General features: G+C 45.4%; 1 protein-coding gene and 1 long non-coding RNA gene across 2 annotated transcripts in view; one reads left to right on the top strand and one right to left on the bottom strand.

The window, feature by feature from the left end:
- LOC145722133 (attractin-like protein 1) overlaps positions 1-9,956 on the top strand; it is a 163,525-nt gene extending 153,569 nt beyond the window's left edge. The window contains exon 3 of the mRNA XM_081823460.1: positions 9,703-9,956. Coding sequence (XP_081679586.1) covers positions 9,703-9,947 — 245 coding nt within the window. The 3' untranslated portion in view covers positions 9,948-9,956. The remainder of the gene's footprint in view (positions 1-9,702) is intronic.
- Positions 7,973-21,425, bottom strand: LOC145722135 (uncharacterized). The gene is made up of 3 exons (XR_014146184.1): positions 21,270-21,425; positions 10,984-11,073; positions 7,973-8,420 (listed from the first exon to the last, which is right to left on the bottom strand). It is a non-coding gene; the product is annotated as an uncharacterized LOC145722135 (long non-coding RNA).
- Positions 21,426-22,292: the final 867 nt, after the last annotated feature.

The following is a 22,292-nucleotide window of genomic DNA, read 5'->3' as shown; positions in this document are numbered from 1 at the left end:
GGAGCTTAAACTCTGGAGCTTTTCAGTGGAAGAGGAAGGTGGGTGGGCCACCCCTAAGGCACAGAGAGAGCACGAGGACGGGGAAGTCTGGATTTCCAAACTCTTGAACTTGGGTGCCGCCGAGGGGCTTCCTACAGGGGCAAGGAAATGTGGGACAGTCAAGGGGAACGGTGCAAGACTTGGAAGGTAGATTCGGGAGCGGGCTAAGGAGAGACTGACATTCAAAATGGAAGGAACACTTGCACCAAGGACGTGGGATGTGGGGGCAGGAACGGAGGCCAGGGCAGGGCCCGAGGGGACAGGAGCAGCAGTGAGCACAGGGAGATGCCGAGCTAGCAGAGAGAGGTCTGTGGGCCAAGGGCTGGGCGCCCCTGGAAGAGAGTGGTGGGCGGCAGGTGCAGGGAGGGACCTGGAAGCAGTGGATGGAAGCTTTCTTTGCGGCCCTAAAAGGACTGAGGCTGGAGAAGCTGGAGCCTGGGATCCACAGGCTGGGTCCCTGAAGCCTGAGGGCTCACCAGGCCTCTTCACCCCCCTGTGCCCCGGGGTATTGATGACCTCACCCCAACTCCTTCTCTCACAATTTCTCACAACCCACAGAGAACCAAACAGCAAATCCTGTTCTGCCACCCCAGATGTCCCCAATCCGGCCATCCTCAGGCCCTCCACTGTCACCCGCCACCACCTCGTTGGCCCTGCTGCTCTCCTGGGGCAGCCCTCCGGTCTCCACTCCATGCCCAGGCTGGACCTTTGCACGTGTAAGTGACACCATGTCACTCTGGCCCAAAGCCATCTGATGCTCCCCAGACACCTTAACATCTAACGTGCCTGCTGAGCTTTAAGGCCGCAGCTCTGATGTCCTCCCTGCCACCCCCCCCCGCCCCACTCTCTAGCCAACTGTTCCCTGAAACCCTCCCTGCCACTGGGGCCTCAGGCCTCTCTCTGTGTCCCTCCGCCTGGAGCCATCTGCCCCAGAGATGCACCTGCCCCACTTGCCCCATTCAGTGTCTGCTCACATGTCACCTCCCCTGCCTTCCCTGACCACCCACCTAAAGTGAACCCCCCACATCTCCCTCTTTCTCTGCCCTTATCCTGCTTTTTCTCCATAGCAGTGATAACTTCCCATTATATATATTTTTTATTTTTCTGATGTAATTTATACACAGTGAGACCCACTCCTTTTAACATACAGTTCTCTGAGTGTTGACAAACATAAGCAGTCCTATGGTCACAATCAAGATATAGAAGAGTTCCATCACACCCCAAAATTCGCTCACGCCCCCTTGAAGTCAACCCCTCCCCACCTCTTCCCTAGCACCCACCGATCTGTTTTCTGTCCTCATAGATTTGCCTTTTCCAGACCGTCACATAAATGGAATCATCTAGCATGTGGCTTCTTTCGCTTAGCATAATGTGTGTGGGATCCATTCATGGTGTTGAATATCATAGTTCAATCCTTTTGACTGATGCCTAACATTCTATTGTGTGGATAGACCATGGTTCGTTTATCCATTCCTGCTTGAGACCATTTGGATTGTTTTTAGTTTGGGGTGAATGTGACTGATTACAGCTGCTATAATCACTTGTGATCAAGTTTTTGTGTACAAGTAAGTTCTCATTTAGAGGGTAAAAACTAGGAGCAGGGTGGTTGAGTCATATGATATGTGTATGTTCAACTTTGTAAGAATCTGGCAAGCCCTTTTCCAGAGAGGTCGTTCCATTTTACATTCCTACCAACAATGCACAAGGGACGTGGTGGTCTGTGAGATGGAATATGCAAACAGCGGCCAGACGGAGATGACAAAGAGCTCCCACCCACCACCTCTGCCCCAAATGGTCCGGACCTGGTCAGTGGGAGTACAGTTCCCTCTAATTTCTGCCCCGCTTCTAACTCAGGACCCCCTAAGAAAGCCAAATATGCTCTGCTACCAATCCCAAGGGATGTCCCACTTCCGGTTAGCCGTCCCCAGCTTCTCTGGGCCGGTAGCCTCCAGGCAGGGCCCACGGGAAGCCTTCTGCCTTCTTCCACTACAAAGCTGTCCCCCTCTGCCTGCCTTTGAGTCTCTGCCAAACCAGTGACATGGCTGACTCCTTGCTGCAGCAAGCTCTGAATCAACAGCCTCCATTGGTGGTCTTCATGTTCGTTTCCAGGTTTGTATATTCACTGTGTTCTTCCATCAGAATAGGGTCTCTATGCCCCTCGGGAGCCCCCATACCTGCGATGATGCTAATAGATGCTCCAAAAATGTTTATCGGCCAACTACAGGAAACTGCAGCCCTCAGTGTGAGCCCTTGGCCCATTTCCTTCTAGTCAGGCAAAATCTACAGCCCAGGCAGTTGCCGGGCAGTGGGGCCTGGGGATCTGGCATGTCCCCTGGCCTCTGCTGGGGGAGGAGGACCAACCCGTCTTCCTCTCCCCACCTACCCGCCTCCTGGTTCCCTGCTCCCCTGCCCCATCTGGGCAACTTCCCTCTCCTACGGGGAGAGGGTCAGGGGATTGGGGCCAGCTCAGGGGGCTGCAGGGTGAAAGCTTTGTGGTTCTTCTCAAGATCTTGTTTGTTGTGGAAGAACATGGAGCACAGGAAAAAAAAAAGCCAACAGGAGTAGACTCTTTCAGAAGCAGCCAGAATCTTCTCTACTTTTAGAAACTGCCTCAGAAGTAGGGAGACCTGTTAGACTAAATATCATGCTGTCCCAAATGGTGCCAATTTTGGAAGCTCCTCAGGCTATGCCTTCTCCCAGGGAAAAGGGATTTAGAAACCTTTGTCTGAGGTGGCTCTGAGTGCATGTCAGCTCAAGGGCTTTCAAAAGGCCCTTCTGGAAGTCAAGCTTCAGAGATTGGACCTGTAATAGCAAAAAAGCCCATGCCTTAGACCTGGATGAAGTGGGGATTCAGCTGTGGTCTCCCCAGAGCCTGAGCCCAGGAATTCTGATGGGGGACCCCCGGGCCCTAGAGGTGCCCACTCTAAATCAAACAGTAAAAACAAACAACAGAATACAACTTTCAACGTCTGCGTCTCCCTTTGTGAGGGGGCTTTATTTTGTCACTGCGATGTCAGATTTATTTTCTTAAAAAAATGTCTGATTGGGGCTTCATCAGCAGTTGTTAAGAATACCTCCTTTTCACCCCAGACTGAATATTTAATGATCTGCAAACAAAGATTTGAAGATGCAACTTAACAGGGCTCTGATCCTTTTGTAATATGATCCATTTAACCCTCTCTGTTCAAAACCCAGCGAATGAGTTAAGCAGGTGCCATAGGGAAAGAGCGAGAGTCCACCCCCACCCTGAGGTTTGTCCCATGAGATAGCTCGAAGAGATCTGAGTGGCAAGCAGATGCAGGATGTCTATGGAATAGGCTTTGGATTTGGGCTCTCCCGTGCCCAGCAGTGGGTGATGCAGCAAATCTTCACATTTCCCCCATCACAACCATAGGGCGACTCACAGAGTTTGGGCTCCATTGGGCAGCACTGGACGGTTATTACAGACACACAAAAACAGGTTGAAATTGCAAAAGAATTGGACAGAATCACAATGTCTGAAGCAACTACACCTGTTGCCTAAGACTTCTGGTTGTGTTTTGGTGGAAAGAGTTTTTTATACGGCTTGTTTCCTTCCTATTTGGTTAATTTGCTATTTCATTAACTTTATTATCTGGCAACTCTATATGTAGGATATACTCCATCCAAGTTTATTTCCGGAGGAGAAATAAAGACAGTTAAGTTATTGACAATGAATGAATGAATGAATGAACGAATGAATGAATTGACAGACACTGAGTTCCTGGCATGCGCCGTGTTAGGCTAGGGGCCCGCATTTTCTCTTTTTATCTGCCCAGCAAAGACTTCCTGTGAAGCATCTTCACAGACCGGGAAACGGGCTCACTCAGGATCACCGAGGGGCCAGGACAGAGTCCGACCCCAGCTGAGAGGGCACCCGGGGCCAGTGAGCTCCTGGACATGGTAGGACTAGAGAGCTCATCACGACAGGCAGTGCGGGCTGTTCTCCCCTCATCCGGCCCTCGGGGGAAGGAGCTCTTGCTCAGCTGGCCACCTGCCGAGCCACAGACAGAGCCCTGCAGACCCGAGGGGAGAGGTGCTTGCCGAGGAAGGGATCCTGTGCCATCTTTCCCTCCATCTGAGGTTTTCCCCTGGAGCTTCGCGGATGATATTCTGAGCCCTGACATCTTCCATCTCCTGCATCAGTAATGACCAGCCTCCCAGTCCTCTGCTGTTTCTGCACCGCGTTTCCCTGACCCAGCACTTTTTCCTCGGTGCATTATTTTCCCCTGGATTTTCAAATTCCCCGTGGACGACAATCAGACAGTGAGCTCCCCACACTTGGCAAGTTTTTTGAGTTTTAATAAAAAATCATGTTTATTCCTGTAAAGACTTTTTTTTTCTTTCCCCACGAATTCTAACAAATGCAGTTTTTACTCGACTCAGGCTTTTTCTTGAGTTGGGTTTCTTAAAGCTGACTCTGTCCCCAGGTTCTTTCGGCTCTCGTGAGCCTGGAGGCTGCTCTGTGGCTCTGGTTTTGACAGTCCCTGAGCTGGCGGAAGACTTGCATTAACCCCCTTCTGGTTTTCAGTCTTCGTGTGTCCAGAGGGATTTAAAACATCTGTGGTAAATGGGAAGAGAAAGAAGAAATGGTCCCCCTGCCTGCATGATCGCTGCCCGGGGCCCAGGCATTCTCGTTACAAGGCATTTGAACCTCAGGCATGGTTTATACGACAAAGCCAGGGCACCCTGTGTTGCATTCAGCAGCTGTGGACACCCAGGCCAGCTGCAGTGTCTAGAGCCCCCAGTTCTGTCCCAGGGCTCCCTGGGCAAGGGGCCACCCCCACAGCTGCTACCACATGCAGGGAAGATGAAGTTCAAAGAGAAGCCGTGGCCCCTGCCACCAGCCCTTCCCCTGCCCAAGCCACGGTGAATAGCTGGAGGCGGTGTCTTCCTTCTCTCCCTTGCTGTCAGGGAGGTGGGGGGGGGGGAAGGGACAATTAAGAGGCAGCAAGCAGGGGCAAGGATCCTGGAATGCCCACCGGTGGCTGAAGATTCACCAGATCCGGGGACTGTGACGCAGGCGGGAGCTGTGGAGGCCACTTCCAGAACAGCCCATAATTCCGTTGTCATAATAGTGAGCTGGAGTAAGAAATAAGCATCAGAAACCCTGGAATGGGAGGTACTGGGTCAGACTGGGTTAGGAGCCCAGGCATTGCTAGAGTCATCCCCCAGCTGAAATTCCAGTTCCGCTCGCACTAATCTGTGACCATATGGATGTTTCTTAACCTCTCTGAGCCTCAGTTTCCCCCTTTGTACAAAGGAGACAGTGCCTACTGCTCGGGTCTGTCCCAAGGAACATATGAAATAATGCGTATTGCTGGTTAGCACGGAGACTGGTAAATGGCAGCTCCCTGCATGTCTGCTTATTACTTTTTATCACTATTACTCATTTCCAGGCATGCTGGTCAAAAGTTACTGGGTGAGAGCTGAGATGGCAATCGAGAGCCCTGACTCCGGGCTGAGCTGGCTCTGTATCCTTAGACAAATTACTGATCTCTCTAGGCCTCGGTTGGCTCTTCTAAAATGGGGTGTGCCCATAATGCTTACATCACAGGACTGCAGCAAAGATAATATCACGGGATGCCGTGAGTGTTCCCTGTTGGCTCGCAGGGTGGCTCTTTAATGACCATGATGAGGTGTAAGTTCCCAAGCAGGCTAGGAATTATAAGTGGATGTGAACCCTGATGTTTCCCTGTGCACATATAGTGCTCCCTCTTCCCTTGAGCTGGGGAGAGTGAAGACTTTCAAAAGGGACCAAAACGACTACCCCAACCTCTGCCCCCAAGGTTTCGAAAGCCAATTTTACGCAGTGACTGGGCCCAGAGTTGGGGCTGGTATCGAAATCACAGGGCACAGGTGTACATTTGGATTGAACGTGAGAAAGAACTTTCTAAAATGAAATTTCATCTTTTAGAGAAGAAGATATATTCACATCATTCAAAAATCAAAAGGAAACCTTAAGTCCACACAGAAACCTGCACACAGACATTTATAGCAGGTTTATTCATAATTGCCAAAACTTAGAAGCAGTAAAGATGTCCGTTAGTAGGTGAATGGACAAATACACTGTGGTCCATCCAGACGATGGATTATTTGTCGGCACTAAAAAGAAATGAGCTATCAAGCCATGAAAAGACACAAAGGAACCTTAAATGCATATTACTAGGTGAAAGAAGCCAATCTGAAAAGGCTAAATAGTATGTGATTATAACTCTAAGACATTCTGGAAAAGGCTAAATTATAAAGACCGTAAAAAGATCAATAGTTGCTAGGGGGTGGGGTGGAGAGGGATGAATGGGCAGAGCACAGAAGTTTTTTTGGGCAGTGAAACTGTATGTTACTTTAATGGTGGACACATGTCATTATAACATTTGTCCAAACCCATAGGATGCACAAAACCTCTAGAATGAACCCTAAGGTAAACTACGGACTCTGAGTGATGATGATGTGTCCATGTAGGTTCATGAATTGTAACACATGTTCCACTCTGGTAGGGGACGTTGGTGGTGGGGAAGCCAAGTGTGTGTGGGGCCAGAGGGTATATGGAAAATCTCAATATCTTCTTCTCAGTTCCTGTGAACCTAAAACAACTCTAACAAAGTCTTTTTTTTAATCAAAAACATTCAAGGAGGGATATACAGACAAATTTTGCTCACACCCATTCTTCTCTATCACATCCCACCTGCCACATTCACTTTTATTAATTTTAATTTAATTTTAATTTATTGAGAATTCATGCACTCTTTCTTCATACAAATCCGATCAAATACAAATATGTTCTTTTCCTCCTTTTTTACACAAAATGTATCATACCTTATACACTGTTTCATACAATGTATGGTTTGCTTTTTCTTCTTAAAATATGTCCTGGAGATGTCTCCATGTCAGGGCAGGTTCTTGATTTTATGTGAGTGTGTGGTAGATCCACATGGACCATTGCTTATTTATATCCTACTGATGTACTCTTTAGCCATTTCCAGCCTTTTATGACTACAAACAATGCTTCCTTGACCAACCTTGGCTGTATTTATGTGAGTTTGGATATGTTTGGGGGTAAAGGAAGGATATAGACCCAGAAGTGGGATTGTTGAGTCATACATTAAATTTGCAATTTTGGTAGATGATGCCAGATTGTCCTGCACAGGGATGGTACCATTTTGCACTCCCAATGAGAATGCTCATTTTGCTACAGGTTTTCCAACTGTTATCAAGGTTTTGGGGTTTTGCTGATCTCTCAGGGAATCCATGGTATCTCTAGCAAGATTTTAATTTCTCTTTCTTTTATGCATGAGGTTGAGCATCTTCTCATTGATATAAAGGTATTTGTATTTCTTTTTCAGTGAACAAAATGTTATGCATTTTGCCCATTTTCCAGTTGAGTGGTTGTTTTTTTACTTCCAGAAGTTGCTGTTATATTAAAAAAGATACGCCCTCTCTCACCAGAGCAGGAGGGAGGAGAGCTGCCCATCAGCGGAAGTGTTGGCAAGGATGCAGTAGGGCCAAGGGCTGGATGGGCAGATGTTGCTAGTAAGAACAGCCTTGTTAATACCACTGCCCATGTGTCAAAGCTAAGCTCAGATCTGACCTTCGCCAAGAAGCTTTCCCGGGTCTGCCCTGTTAGAATTCTCCCCGCCTATCACCAGGGCCCAGCTCCGTGGGCATCAGAGTCTGCCTTATGTTGTTGAGTGGTCATAAGGTGGAAGAGAAAGAGTGTTGGTGGGGGGAGGGGAGCTATGTAATCTACACCCCACCTTAGTCATGTCCCTCCCCAGTCTGGGCTTCAGTGTGCACATCTGGATGATGGAAGAATTAGACCAGATTATTGGCTGGCAGAACACCTGGGAGCCTTTTAACACTACACCTGCCTGGTCCTCACCTCAGACTCGACAGGCTCAGAAGGAGGAGCAGCCTGTGTATTTTGAAGATTTTATTTATTTATTTGACAGAGAGAGAGAGAGCCCAGCAGGAGGAGCAGCAGACAGAGACAGAGAGAGAAGCAGACTCCCCGCTGAGCGGGGTGCCCGCCGAGGGGCTCGATCCCAGGACCCTGGGATCATGACCTGAGCCGAAGGCAAACGCTTAACTGACTGAGTCACCCAGGTGCCCCAGCCTGTGTATTTTGATGTGTGTCCTTTGGTTGAGACCAATTGGCAAAAATGATGACCGTCAGGGTCCCTCTGCATCCAGATGCTTGGTCAGGGCATGTCTCCGGTTTGAGCCCGAAACTCCCCGGAGCTTGCTTCTTCTTCCCAGAGGTGGGCATATTCCTCATCAACACGTAGTAGGCACTCAGGAAATGTCGATGGAATGCAACAAATGAAGTTATCTTCTTAAGTCTCATTTTCTTATTCCTGCTGCCTCTGAAAATACATTGGTGGGAGAGAACAATACTGTAACCTCTAAACTGTGTGGATTTGATCCATTTATAAAACAAAGTTAATCTAACCCGAGTTAATCACCCTGAAGCTATTAGCCATTTGGAATCTCTCTCCAATGGGATGAGAGGTCATGTATTTGCAACCTGTGGGTTTTATGAATAATTGTTTCCTCTCCCATGCTGAGTTTGTGTTTTCTTGATGAAAAATCCATGAAATTTTTTTTCCCCACCTGATCCGAGGCTACTCTTCACATCTGGGGACATCTCAGGGCCGGCTTTAATAACTCTGGCTTCTCTGACCTTTGCATCTCTGCTTTCACACTTGTGCCCCTACTAGAAAAATCCAGTAGAAAAATCCAGAGTGTGTGTCCAGCCAATGGCCTCTGGGGGAGCCTGCCTGTGGGCTCACTGCATTTTCTCATGCTTTCACATTTTAAATGCTCCTAAACAAACAGCCGGCACCACTGGTCATTAGAGGGCCGAGGACACAGAGCAAGTACACCAGCCCAATTACTGGGGCGCGTCCAGCAGGCTTTCCTCTGCAGGTCAGGGCCCATGGCACTTCAAGTGTAATTGGTGCTCTGGCAGCCTGAGAATTTGTTTCAGGCTTAATTGGCCTGAGGCTGGTACATGGACCCCAGCTTTGTCCCCTAAAGCGATGCACGTGGCACTGTATTCAGGGAGGCGGTGAAGAGCTTCAGCAAGGCCCTTCGCGTGCGGAATAAAGCCTCCGTGCTTGCCACACCGGCGGCAGGTGGCAGAGACAGCCTTCTCCCCACGCAGCTCACCCCGGGCTTGCTGGGGACCGTGGCGGGTGGTGTAAATGAGATGACAAAGAACGCATTTCTTTTTAATTCTCAGTTCCAGCCAAATGCTTTCCTGTGTGATGTTTTCCTCCCATAAATCAGCCTGGAGAATAAAGAATGTGTACAAACAAACCTCTCTTACCAGTCAGCCTTTATTTGTGCAGCTTTATCGTAAAATAAAGAGCTGCGTTTTTCCCACCCCATGGCCCATGAATGGGTGTAAGGAGCGCTGGATGGGAAAACAGATGACAGGCTGGAACCCTGGCTCTGCCCTGGTGTACCATGTGACTTCTAGCCTTAGTTTACCCACGGGGAAAATGGGAATAATACTACCTATCCTGTCTATGTCACTGGTAATTATATAAATGGAGTGGGAGCAATCTTTGCAAAGTACCAAGTCATCCAAATGCATAGTGTTATTAATTTTGCTATTTGAACTGGGTGTTTTCTTTCCTTTAGATCTCCTGTGGTGGGCTATTTTTCATCTGTCACAGAAAGTTTCATCAGAGCCTATGTCTCTGGAAGCAGAAGTGAAGCCCACCTTGCTCATCTGTCACCATTTGTCGCATCTCCTAAAGAAGATCTCTCTGCAGATCATGTGCCAATTTGTTGGGGGCAACTATCCATCAAGGTGGAACCTCGATTATCCATCTTCAGACTGGCAGGTGCTGCCGACAGAAGGCAGACACTTCCCGGAGGGGTAAGAAATGACAAAAACAGCCCCTCTGAGAGGTAGCCACAGCACGCTGTGGTTCGTGATGCGTGCATTCGGGGAAGAAATTCCAAAGAGCCGAGGTGTGTCTCAGACTATTGCCCCCCAACACCACAACCTTGTTCCGTGTATCTCTTGCCCAAATCTTAACACCCAAGAAGGAAGCCATGACCTCAGGAGACTCTGGTCCTCCCTGCAGATATCTTAAATGTCGACATTATAATTGCTATTCAGTTCACAGAATTGATGGAGAGCTCAGGTGAGGCTTTTGTGACCACTCAGACTTCAAGGAATAAGATGTTACTTGTGTAGTGAATATTTGAGTGTGCACTCTGCTCTGGAAGGACAATGGTGAACAAGCCAGACAGAGCCTTTCTTCCAGGGATCCAGTAGTCCAGAGGGAGGACAAGATGACAGGTAACAGGCAATCACTGCATAATGTGACATGGAGATGAACAGGGAGTCTTAGGAACATTGGAGGAAGCAACTAATCCAGACGGGGACATTTAGGGAAGCTGATGAAATGTTAACCAGGGCTGGGTGGCAAGGCTGTGGGGGTAGGTGAGGGTTCAAGGCAAAGGACGAGCAGGTGTAAGGCCCAAAGTGAAGGCAAAGTGTGCTGCATTAAGCAGTGCTTCCCAAACTGTGGTCTGGACCAGCACCATGAGCATCACCTAGGAACTTGTTAGAAATACAAATTGGGGGGCCTTGTGGCAAGCCTACAGAATCTAAAACCCTGTGGGCAGGGCCCAGGAGTCTGTGTAAATAAGCCCTTGGATGATTCTGATGCACATCGTACTCTGAGAACCAATGTGTTAGAAGAATAGGAAAGCATTTAGCCCGGAGGTCAGCCCAACTGAGCATCCTTCTTTCTAGAAGAAACATTACCACTATCTTTGCCACTGTGATGGGGCTCCTCCTTCTACCCCACACTCCCATAGAGTCTCAAGCTGCTGCCCTTCCCTGCCATGGTTAACCTATGGCCTTTTATTCTCCGCTCTTGATGGGGTGGTACTCAACCTTCTGACCTCCACATTCCTCATACCCCAAAGAACTGCAGAGGGAAATAGACACGTCCACAATTATATTCAGAGATTTCATCAGCCCTCTCTCAATAACTGAAAGGAAAAGAGAAAAAGAAAGTCAATATGGATATAAAAGACTCAACCTAACTGGCATTTGTAGAACGCTCTACCTCAAAATAGAAAAATACACACTCTTTTCAAGTATGCATGGAAAATTACCAAGATAGATTATATTTTGGTTATGAAATAGTCTCAATAAATGTAAAAGGATTCAAGACACACAAAGTATTTCTATGACCACAGTGGAATTAAGTTAGAAATCAATTACAGAAAGATATCTGGAAAATGCCCAAATTATTTGAAAACTAAATAATACACATCTACATATCATATGGTCAAAGAAAAGATCAAAAGGGTAATTAGAAAATATTTTGAACTGAATGAGAAAGAAAACAAAATTCGTGGAATGCAGCTAACACAGTATAAATAGGGATATTTTTAGCACTAAACACCATATACGAAAAGAAGAAAGCCTCAATTAAATGAGCTCTGTTTCCAACTTAAGAAAAGGAAAGCAACCAACCAAAAATAAGCAAAAGGAATAAAATAATAAAGATCAGAATGGGAATAAATGAAGTAGGAAACAAATAATAAAGACAATGAAACCAAAATGTAGTTCTTTAAGAACATCAGTAAAATCAATAAACCTTTAGTTAGACTAATCAGGAAGAGAGAAAAAGACACACACGCACGCACACACACACACACCCCCAATATCAGGAATGAGAGAGAGGACTTTATCACATACCTGTGATTCTATAGATATCACAACAAAAATTATGGTACACATGAAAAATTTATGCCAACAAATGTAATATCTTGGTCGAAAAAACAAATTCCATGCAAGATGAAAGCTATTAAAGCTCACTCAAGAAGAAATAGGTGAATGGATAAAGAAGATGTGGTGTATATATACAATGGAATATTACTCAGCCATCAAAAAAATGAAATCTTACCATTTGCAACAACATGGATGGAACTAGAGGGTAGTATGCTAAGCAAAATAAGTCAATCAGAGAAAGACAATTATATGATCTCAATCATATGTGGAATTTAAGAAATAAAACAGAGGATCATAGGAGAAGGGAGGGAAAAATAAAAAAAGGTGAAATCAGAGGGGGAGAAAAACCATAAGAGACTCCTAACTATTGGAAACAAACAGGGTTGATGGAGGGGAGGTGGGTGGGGGGATGGAGTAACTGGGTGATGGGCATTAAGGAGGGCACATGATGTAATGAGTACTGGGTGTTATATGCAACTGGTGAATCCCTAAATTCTACCTCTGAAATTAAAAATACACCATATATATTAATTGAATAATTAATAAAATAATAAAACTGATATAATACACTATATATTAATTAATTGAATTTCAATAAAATAAAAATAAATAAAATAAAATTTCTTAAAAAAGGAGAAATAAGTAGCCTGAATAACCCTATAGCTTTAAATTGAGTTTATTTAAATTTTAAATTAACCTAAAACCTTCCCTTAAAAAACAAACAAACAAACAAATAATAAAACTCCAGACCCAGCTGGCTTCATAGGTGAATTATATCCAAACATTTAAGGAACAAATGATATCAATTCTACCCAAACTCTTTCAGACAATAGAAGAGGAAGGAATATTTCCCATATCGTTCTAGACTGGGATTACTTCGATACTGAATCTAGACAAAGACATTGCAGTGAAACTACAGACCAATACCCCTCATGAACACATATGTAAAAATTCTTAACAAAATTTTAGCATATAGAATTAAACAATGTATCAAAAGAACCATGCATCATAACAAGTGGGGCTTATACTAGGAATACAAGATTGGTTTACCATTTGAAAATCAATCAGTTTAATTCATATAAACAAACTAAAAAAAAAAAAGCACAGCTATATAATCTTCTCAATAGATGAAAAAAAAATTTGACAAAATCCAGTATTTATTCTTCATAAAAGATATAAGCAAACTCGGAAGAGAAAGGCATCTATGGAAAACATAAAGTTAACATCATACTAAATGGTGGCTGGCTGATTGGTTTGTGCTTAACATCTGGACAAGGCAAAGATGTCTCCTTTCATCACATCTATTCAATACTGGGAGATCCTAGCCAGTGCAATAATGCGAGGAAAAGCTATCCAGATTAGACATAAAGGAGTTGAACTCTATTTACAGCCAGCATGATTGTCTGCAAAAGACATCTACCCAAACAAAAACCTACAAGAATAAGTGAGTATAGTAAGGTTGCAGGAGGCAATATCAATATAAAAAGTCAATTGTATTTTTAATTACTAGAAGCAAACAATTGAGAATTAAAACAAAAATACCATTTATGATGACATCAAAAATATGAAACTTAGGGATTAATCTAACAAAGAGATGTGCAAGACATGTGAAATCCTAAAGAAATCCTAAATAAATGGAAAGAGATATTTTGTTAAAAGATAAGAAAATTCAATATTGTTAAAATGTCAGTTATCCCCAAATTAAAATATGGATTCAATATGATGTGGAATACACATACAATAGATTATTATGCAGCCTTAGAAAGGAAGGGAATTCTGACACCTCTTACAATGTGGATGAGCCTCAAGGACATTATGCCAAATGGAATAAGCCAGTCATTAAAGGACAAATGCTGTGTGATTCCATTTAAATGAGGTCCCTAGAATGGGAACAGATTAAAGTGGAACGGTGGTTGCCAGGATCTGGGGGAGGTGGAAAATGGGAAGTTACTATTGAATAGATACAGCAATTCAGTTTTATAAGATGAAAAAGTTCTGGATATGCATCGAGGTGATATTTGCACAACACTGTGAATGTACATAATCCCGCTAAACAGTAAACATAAAAATGGTTAAAATAGTAAACTTAATGTGAGATCATAATTTTTAAAAATGGCACAAGAAAACTTTTGGAGGTGATACGTATATTCATTATCTTGATTATGGTGATGGTTTCACGGGTGTATACAAATGTCATAACATCAGATTTTACACTTTAAACATGGACAATTTGTTTTATGTCAATTATACCTTGATAAAGCTGTTTAGAACATTTAACCAAGGGAATTGAATGGTATAAAGACTGGGATTCTTGTGAAGTCTGCCTGGATGCTTTTTAAGTGTTTGAATATGTTATCTTTTTTAAAAAATTAATTCATTAACTTTTTTGGGGGAGAGAGAGAATGTATTGGGGGGTAGAGGCAGAGAGAGAGGGAAAGAGAGAATCTCAAGCAGACTCCCCTCTGAGCACAGAGCCTGATGCAAGGCTTGATCTTAAGACCCTGAGATCATGACCTGAGCTGAAATCAAGAATCGGATGCTTAATCTACTGAGCAACCCAGGCGCCCCTGAAAACATTATCTTAAAGTTCACCTAGAAGAGTAAAGAGATAGGCATAACCCTTCCTACCTTGTTTCTACTGCCTTGTATTCCTGTCTTCCCCTTTCCTACAAAAATAAGCCCAACACCTTTATCAAGGAGCATATTAGACATTCATTTGTTTGTCTTTCTCCTACATTTGAGATCCTGTCACAGGCCATGCACCATTCATGTCAGGTGGTGGAAGAGCACCCAGTCTGGGGCATCTGGTTCCCAGTCTATGGGAGGACAATTGGTAAGCCGTCATGCAAGGGATATACAAGGAAACGGGGAGAACTTTCAGGCCATGTATGACTGTTTGTGGTGATATTTTAGTTGAAGCTTGAGACATGTATACACGTTAAAGGGTAAGAGGTGAGGGAAGGGCTTTCCAGAGACATGGACCAAAGCATGAAGGTGGGACAACACAAAGGGGTTTGTGGAGAGGCTCTCTGTTGCTTTTCTTGGGTTGCATGACAAAGTGCCACACATGGATTGGCTTAAACCAGAAATTTAAACTAGAACACAAGCCTCACAGTTCTGGGAGCTAGAAGGCTGAAATCAAGGTATCAGCAAGGTTGTACGCCCTTTGAAGTCTCCAGGGAATGTTCCTTCCTTGCCCAGTCGAGCTTCTGGTGGTTGCCAGAAATCCTTGGTATTCCTTGGCTTGGGACAGCACAGCTCTGGTTTCTGGCCCCATCTTCACATGACTGTCTTTCCTTGGTATGTATCTTGTGTCTCACCATGGCCTTCTTATAAGGACACCAGTCATTGGATTGGGACCCACTCTAATCCAGTATGACTTCATCTTAACTAATTATATCTACAAAGACCCTATTTCCAAATAAGGTCACATTCTGAGGTTCTGGTAGAAACAGACTTTGGAGGAACATTATTCCACCGAGTCCAGGCTCTGTGAAGGATGCATCAGAAAAATGGGAGTATAGTCAACATAGCTGGAATTTTAATCTAGTGTTAGATCATGCAGATCCATGAACAAAGTTTGGAATATTCTAAAGGCAATGGGTTACCTTTTCATGTTTCTGAACAGGGGACAGAAGGGGTCAGATCATTGCCTTTAGAAACTATGTGGTATCCACATAGTAGATAATTTCAGAGGAAAGAGACTGCACAAAGCACCCCTAATCTGGGGCTTTATAATTGTCCTCCTTACATGCAAGGAGGCAGAGCCCACAGGTAGGGGCCGGAGCATGACGGGATTATGAGGAAGGGTGCTGGTGGGATACCTGGCTAGATGTGGGAGAGTAAAGGAAAAAAGAATTGAAGGTGAACCCCGGGTTTCCAGCGTGAAAGAAGGAAACTTTTACTGAAGGAATTACAGAACCCTACGAAGGAGTAGTGATGACATTAATCAACAGAGATGGCAGACAGAAGGAGCAGCTAGCTGTTTTAGGGCTGTAGCCTCAGGGTGGCAGTCCAATTTGGTTGCAAAAATTGAATCCAACCATGAGTCTTGTGGAACAAATTTAGATAAACAGTTTTGGAAATGTTGGGGACAATGGTACTCCTGAATGCCAGTCATGGCTTTTCTGTGGCACCAAGCCGGGATTCCCTCAAGCAGCTGGAAAGAGGGGGCTGGAGCTCAGGAGAGACACTAAAACTGCAAATGAGTATTTGGGAATCGGTTCTGTAACAGGGATAACTTGGTTCACCTGGGTGGGGACTTGGATGCTTCTGCTCAATGGAGGAAGGAAGCTGCCTCTTCCTATGGTTTCTCTTTCCCTCAAATTTTGTTGGCTGGGGTTAGGCTGCAAACCTATTCCAGAAGCAGTCAGTAGCAAGGGGGGATGGGATTAGCATGACTGTCTTGGACCAGTCATCTGGGGCTGGGGGGATGGGGGCACGGAATAAATATCTGGAAGTCACCCAATCCTCTCAGAGTGTGTAAGTGTTAATGGGGCTTATGGGTCTCCAGGACAAGGGACAGCCTTCTCCACTCTGATCTCAATACAGAACCATTTTTAGTATATCTGGTTTGAGGAAGGCTGTCCTACAGATGCCGTAAAAGAAGAGTCTTCAGATAAAGGCTGAGCAGGAACCGCCAGAGAGATAGGAGGAGAGTAGGTGCCCAAGGCAGCAGGCCAAGAGGAGTTTTAAGGAGGTGAACATGTTCTCTAAAGACTGTTTTAACCTTCCTCCAAAAGGTAGTTTGCATGTGTTGGCCTCAGGGAATAAACACCCACCTTTTGAAAAGCCCTCTTCTCTTTCCCACGGCCGTGCCCTGCCTATGCCCCGTCTGTTCCTCTTCCACAGATCCCACACACCATGAGCTCCCACTCCATGCATCGTCAAGACACGCCTGGTCCATTGCTCACGGACCCCGGTGGCCCAGTTGCAATGCGCAGGCTCATTTGTTTGCTCACCAAGGTGTCTTGTTTGAGAAACCCGGAGGGGGTTCACGTGGGGACAGTGGATTGGTGCATGCGCTTCTAAGAGGTGTGGTGTCTGCTGCCTACAGATACACACACTGCATTGTTGCTAGCTAGAGTTTTCTCCCAATGAGATGGAGATTAATTACAGGAAGTAAGCAAAGAATCCCATTCATGAGTTTGGGGCCATGCAGTGGTGAAGACAGAGACAAATAAGGAGTGTCTACCCCCGCGGTGCCTGTCAGAGGAGGATTCCAGCAGATGGGCTTTAAATGCATGTACTTCAGAGAACTGATTCTTCCTCCATGGCAGGAAAAGATTTCTAAGGAGGATATCTGGGTACAGAACAAAAATATCCACCATCTGCATTTCAAAATCAAATGGACAATGGCTCAGGGATTGAAAGAGGAGTTTGAATCACTATCTCAGGTTTGGAGGCGGGCTCATCAGTCAAAGCAACAACTGTTACTGACGTGCAGCTTTTATACACTTGGTACTGAAGTATAGTAAAGAGACCTCAACTCCTTTGAATTCTCTACAGCCCATTAAGCTACTCCCGGTGAGTGGGAACTGGTGACCTTGAAAAAGGAAAACGATGTGGATAATAAAAACCTGCGCTGACCTTGTCAAAGGTGGGATGCTGGGACATTGATGTGAAACTGTCTTTCTGAGAGAGCTTTGTCTCCGACTGTGGATGTGTATCGACAGAGCCTCCTCCTTTCCAAGGCCTGTGTCTCTGAAAATTGTTGGGAATCTGGCATGTGCGGTTCCTGTTCTCTCTGGCTCCTACAGCAAGATGATGGCAGGGCCAAGGGGCTGAGCGCATCTCCTGCTCCCACCCCTGGCCTGGGGCGGAGCTCCAGTGAGCCACACAGGCCAAGTCCAGGCCTCTGGTCCTTGGAAAGGCAGATCCAGCAGTCATCTGGGGAGATAGGCTCCTGTAGTAAAAGTAGGTGGGGTCAGGGATAGAATAAGGGTGGGTGTGGAGTGGGTGGGAAAGGGGAACCCACATAGGTTTTAACATAGCTTCTCCCTATTAAATCTTAAATTTTGCATCTGGTTTGTTTGTCACTGTTTCCTCAGACTCAGAATAATAGCTTATTGCATGAACATTCTTGCATCTCTCCCCAGAGTCTGTCTTTCTTTCTTTCTTTCTCTTTCTTTCTTTCTTTTTTTCTTTCTTCTTTCTTTCTTTCTTTCTCTTTCTTTTTCTTTCTTTCTTTCAAGATTTATTTATTTGAGAGAAAGAGCATGAGTGGGAGGGGCAAGCGGAGAGGGAGAGAGAGAATCTCAAGCAGACTCCATGCTGAGTGCAAAGCCCAACTCGAGGCTTAATCCCACAACCCTGAGATCAAGACCTGAGCCAAAACCAAGAGTTGGGACACTCAACCGACTATGCCCCCCCAGGCACCCCTAAAGCCTTTCTGTAGAGTAGTTTTTCTTAAACTTTAGTGCTCATTCATGGGCCTCATTGCTGATCTATTGGATTGGAATCTGCGAGTGGGGTTGGGATGGACTAAAACCTGAACTTCTATAAGCTCCATGCTCTACAAGCTGGTCTGCACTGTATAGGATCTTAAAAGGGCCTTTGCTTCTGGAATTCAAACATAATGAGACACCTGGGAGCCAAGACCTTCACAGAGTCCTGCAAAGCACAGCATCTTGTTCTTGGTTTTGATCTGTCTCATCTGTAAACTAGTGTGTCATTATTTACTCATCAAAACAGACAGTTAGGAGGAAGTGAGGCATTAATCTCTCTGTCTTGTACTGTGAATTAGCTCTTGCATATTCTATTTTTGACTACATTTGAAATTAATCAAAGACAGAATGTCCTGTCTGATTATAGAAGCCTTCTTGAATGCAAGCCCTAAGATGCAACGTTGACTCCAAACAGGGCTGCGCTTGGGCCAGCTCACACAGACTAATGGACACCATCTACCAGAACATCACTGACTCCAGACTGGCCAGCCACATCTGTTGGGAAGGTACAAAATCTTACTTTTGAATTCAAGGGAATGTGAGAGAATAAAAGGTACCAGAACAAGGCTACACCATCACTGGAGCCAGGGCTCAAAGCTCAACCTGGTGTGTCCGTACAAGATGCCACACTGGGAGGGCCAATGTGACCTTCTGTTCTATACCGTAGAGTCTTCTGGGCACCCCCTCCCCATGCCTTCTGCCTACAATGGTCTCCTCCTCTGCTCCTACCCACACTTACCCTGTTTTGTTTATCCTGTTGATCAGCAACATCAGCCAACAAGTATTTCCTGAACATTTATGGGCCTACCCTTGTGCCTGTTACTGAGAAGCCTGCAAAGGTGTTTGAAGGTCTGTCCCCAAAGAAATTAGGGGGGGGAGGGGAGGAGGTTAAAACAAAGCAAAAACTTGTGAATAAATTCATAAACGGCAAAGTGAAAAATTGGCAGCAACCAGAAGTTTCCATTCTCCCTGATCTCCAGGATCTAGGGGTGCTGGAGGCCTCTGAATTAGGTCCTTGCTGCTCTGTGACCCTCCAGGTAGCTGAACCTTCCTCCCAACACTGCAGCCTCTCTGCGTTGCAATGCCTGATCTTGCCCTTCTCCCCTGCTCATGCTTCTGCGGACGCCATAGGGAGGACACCACTGTGGGCTGCTCATCTTTAATGTGCTCGGCAGTTTGCAGCAGATGCCTGACCGCAACAAGCGATGGTGGATAGAAGGTGAGCAGATGGACTTGAACTTGAAGAACGGGCAGGACTCTAGTCAGGAGAGAGCTGAGATTCTATCAGGGGTGCAGCATACACAGAACACCTGAAAAACACTTAACTAAGGGCCCTGGGAAGTCAGCCTCCTGAAGCTGGAAGTGCCAGGAGGGGGAGCAAAGGGGAATGAGGTTGGAGGGGAAAGGGAAATGCAGGTGAGCTTGGACCTGGCTGAGTAGGTCAGAGATTTTGTAATTATGTTCTTCCAAAGAGCCCCTCAGCACTACAGAAGAGTTCCAGGAGCTCTGTAAATAATTTAAATTTAATTTTCCAAATTACATATTTTAAGCAGTAATACAATTACATCGGCACACACAAATTTGGTTTACGCTAAATTTTAACACGTTGTCGACCTTCAGTGGGTTAACTTGTGCTAACCCGATCAATTCTCCAAATAAAACTCTGACCATAGCTGTTTAATTGAAGACTATTCTGAGATTGCAGCATGTGCTATGAAGCTGCAAATGGTGTCAGTTTTACTGATATGAATCAAGATTGTCTCCATTTTATGCAACTTAAATCAAATACAGTAGTAAATTACATGCTGGGGCTGATAGAAGATTGCCGTTTTCTTCCATAAACCCAGATTTCAAATTTTTATGTTCGTCAAAACAGCCTCATTATTCTCATTGACTGACTTCATTGTATTCACAAATGTTTAATCATTTGGACTTATGAAATAAATTTATATTAATGTCACAGTGTACCTAAGCAGAAAAGAAGACCCTAACATTTTTGAAATCTTATTGGGCTGAAGCTAAGAAGCAATGGGAAACACCCAACCTGCCTTCCAAAACCCAAACTATCTGGAAAGAAGTGGTGATGTCAAAATTCCTTTGGGGTAAACGATTTCTTTGCTTTGGGAAAGACACCCAACTGAAGCCTTTAATTATGGAAATATAAAGACAAGACCCTTTTCTGAAATAGAGACATTTGAGCTTCCAGCTGAGCTGTAAGAAGCTCCAAACTACAGAGGGAGTGGGGAGGGGAGTTTAGCTGGGGTTGGGGGACACAGGCAAAGACACTTCTGATTGAATTGTGTCTCCCAAAAACGATATGCAGGATTCATAAGCTACAGTAATTCAGAACTGACCTAATTTGGAGATAGAAGGTAATTAAGGTAAGATGAGGTTATTAGGGTGGGACCTAATCCAGTATGACTCGTGTCCTTATAATAAAGGGAAATATGGACCCAGAGACCGACATGCACATAAGGACAAGGCCACGTGAAGGTATTATGTCACCAAAAGCCAAAGAACTCCCAGAAGCTAGGAGGGAGACCTGGAGCAGATCCTTCTTTAGAGCCTTCTGAGAAAGCATGACCCTGTGACACCTTGACCTGAGACTTCTAGCCTCAGAAATGAGAGAGTAAATTTATGTTTGGCTTGTGGCACTTACTGCCCTGGCCCTGGGACACTAATATAGTAGACTAGGGCTGCTTTCAGGGAAAATGATGGAGGTGTCATGGCGTCTGCTGTTCACCTAATCCTGTACTCCCCCTCCCTCCCAGTAACAGTTGAGCCCCGGTGGCTAAAAACATGGAGCCAGTCAGACCTGAGGGAGAGTTCTGACTAACTTAGCCCAAGGCTCACGCTTCGGGGACCAATTCTGTCACAGACTGGGATTCTACAGGAAGCTCTTCAGAAAAGGAATTCTGATATTATACAGAATTCTTGCGGTAGACCATAGGAAAATTTTGAGCTTCAGGGAGGCCAAACAAACGATTAGGAATTAATTTTACCTGTTTCCTTTTTACTCTTTGCAAGTTGCTGCTGGAAAATTTCGAATTACATACGGGCTTGCAGCGCAGCTGTCAGCGTGTTTCTGTCGGAAATCACTGCCTCAGCGTCGTGATCACAGGTGCTAACACTTTCATTTTATAGGTTAGGACAGCCGGGCTCTGAGAGGTTAATAAATGACTCAAGGTCATGTGGGCAGTAATTGAAGGAGCTGGGATTTGACCCCAGGTCTTTCTGGCTCTACACACTGTACATGTGACTATTTCGTTTCGCTGGCTCCCAAATTTATGGCTCACTGAGTGTATTTTGATTCTCACAAGAGATTAAAGCCCACCCCTGGGCTAACGGAGGAGGAGGGGGTGTTTGAGTATTTCACACAGCAGCATGGCATATCTTTGGTGTCATCATTCCTCGGACCCGCTGAGGCTGGGAACCCTTGCTTTCGGGTTCAACCATTGAGCCCCAGCCTCGGAGGTTTCCGTAGCCCCGCCCAACTCAGGAATGGGCTGGCTTCTTCAGTGTCTTTGTCTAGAAGCAGGGCATACAGTCTCCCTCTACACAGGTTTGTTGATTGATAAAGCAGTAAGCCAAGGAATTTTGCTTTGATATATTCTCGGAAGTATGGCAGAGGTCAGAATGACAACTGTCCTATGCAGACCAAACGACCGGGGCCAGGGACACACTCAGACTTGTGAATCCCATCAACACCTTCCAACCTGTCACTCGGATCTTTCAGTCTTTAATATAAGGCATTTTCCTCTCCCTGATGGCTAGAAGAGCAATATTACAGATAGGGGGCAGGGGGGGCGGGGGTTGGGGTCTGACAGGAAATTAGCAATTTACCTTGGGAGGCTGGGCAGGGGGAGGGGAGAGAGAACCTAGGTGCCACGTGGAATTCATGAGCATTTTCTAGACATGTTTTCCAGAGTACCTTCATTTCGAGAAAAGGCAAGAACAAAGCAGCCTTTGAAGACAGAGCTTTTATTGCTCGTCTCAGAAAACTATCCAAACGCAGGGGATTGTAC

Source organism: Leptonychotes weddellii, chromosome 6 (assembly GCF_054177405.1).
Source record: "Leptonychotes weddellii isolate Sample4059 chromosome 6, ASM5417740v2, whole genome shotgun sequence".
Lineage (NCBI taxonomy): Eukaryota > Metazoa > Chordata > Mammalia > Carnivora > Phocidae > Leptonychotes > Leptonychotes weddellii.
The sequence above is the reverse complement of the archived record's forward strand: the minus strand, read 5'-3'. Positions and strand labels throughout refer to the sequence as shown.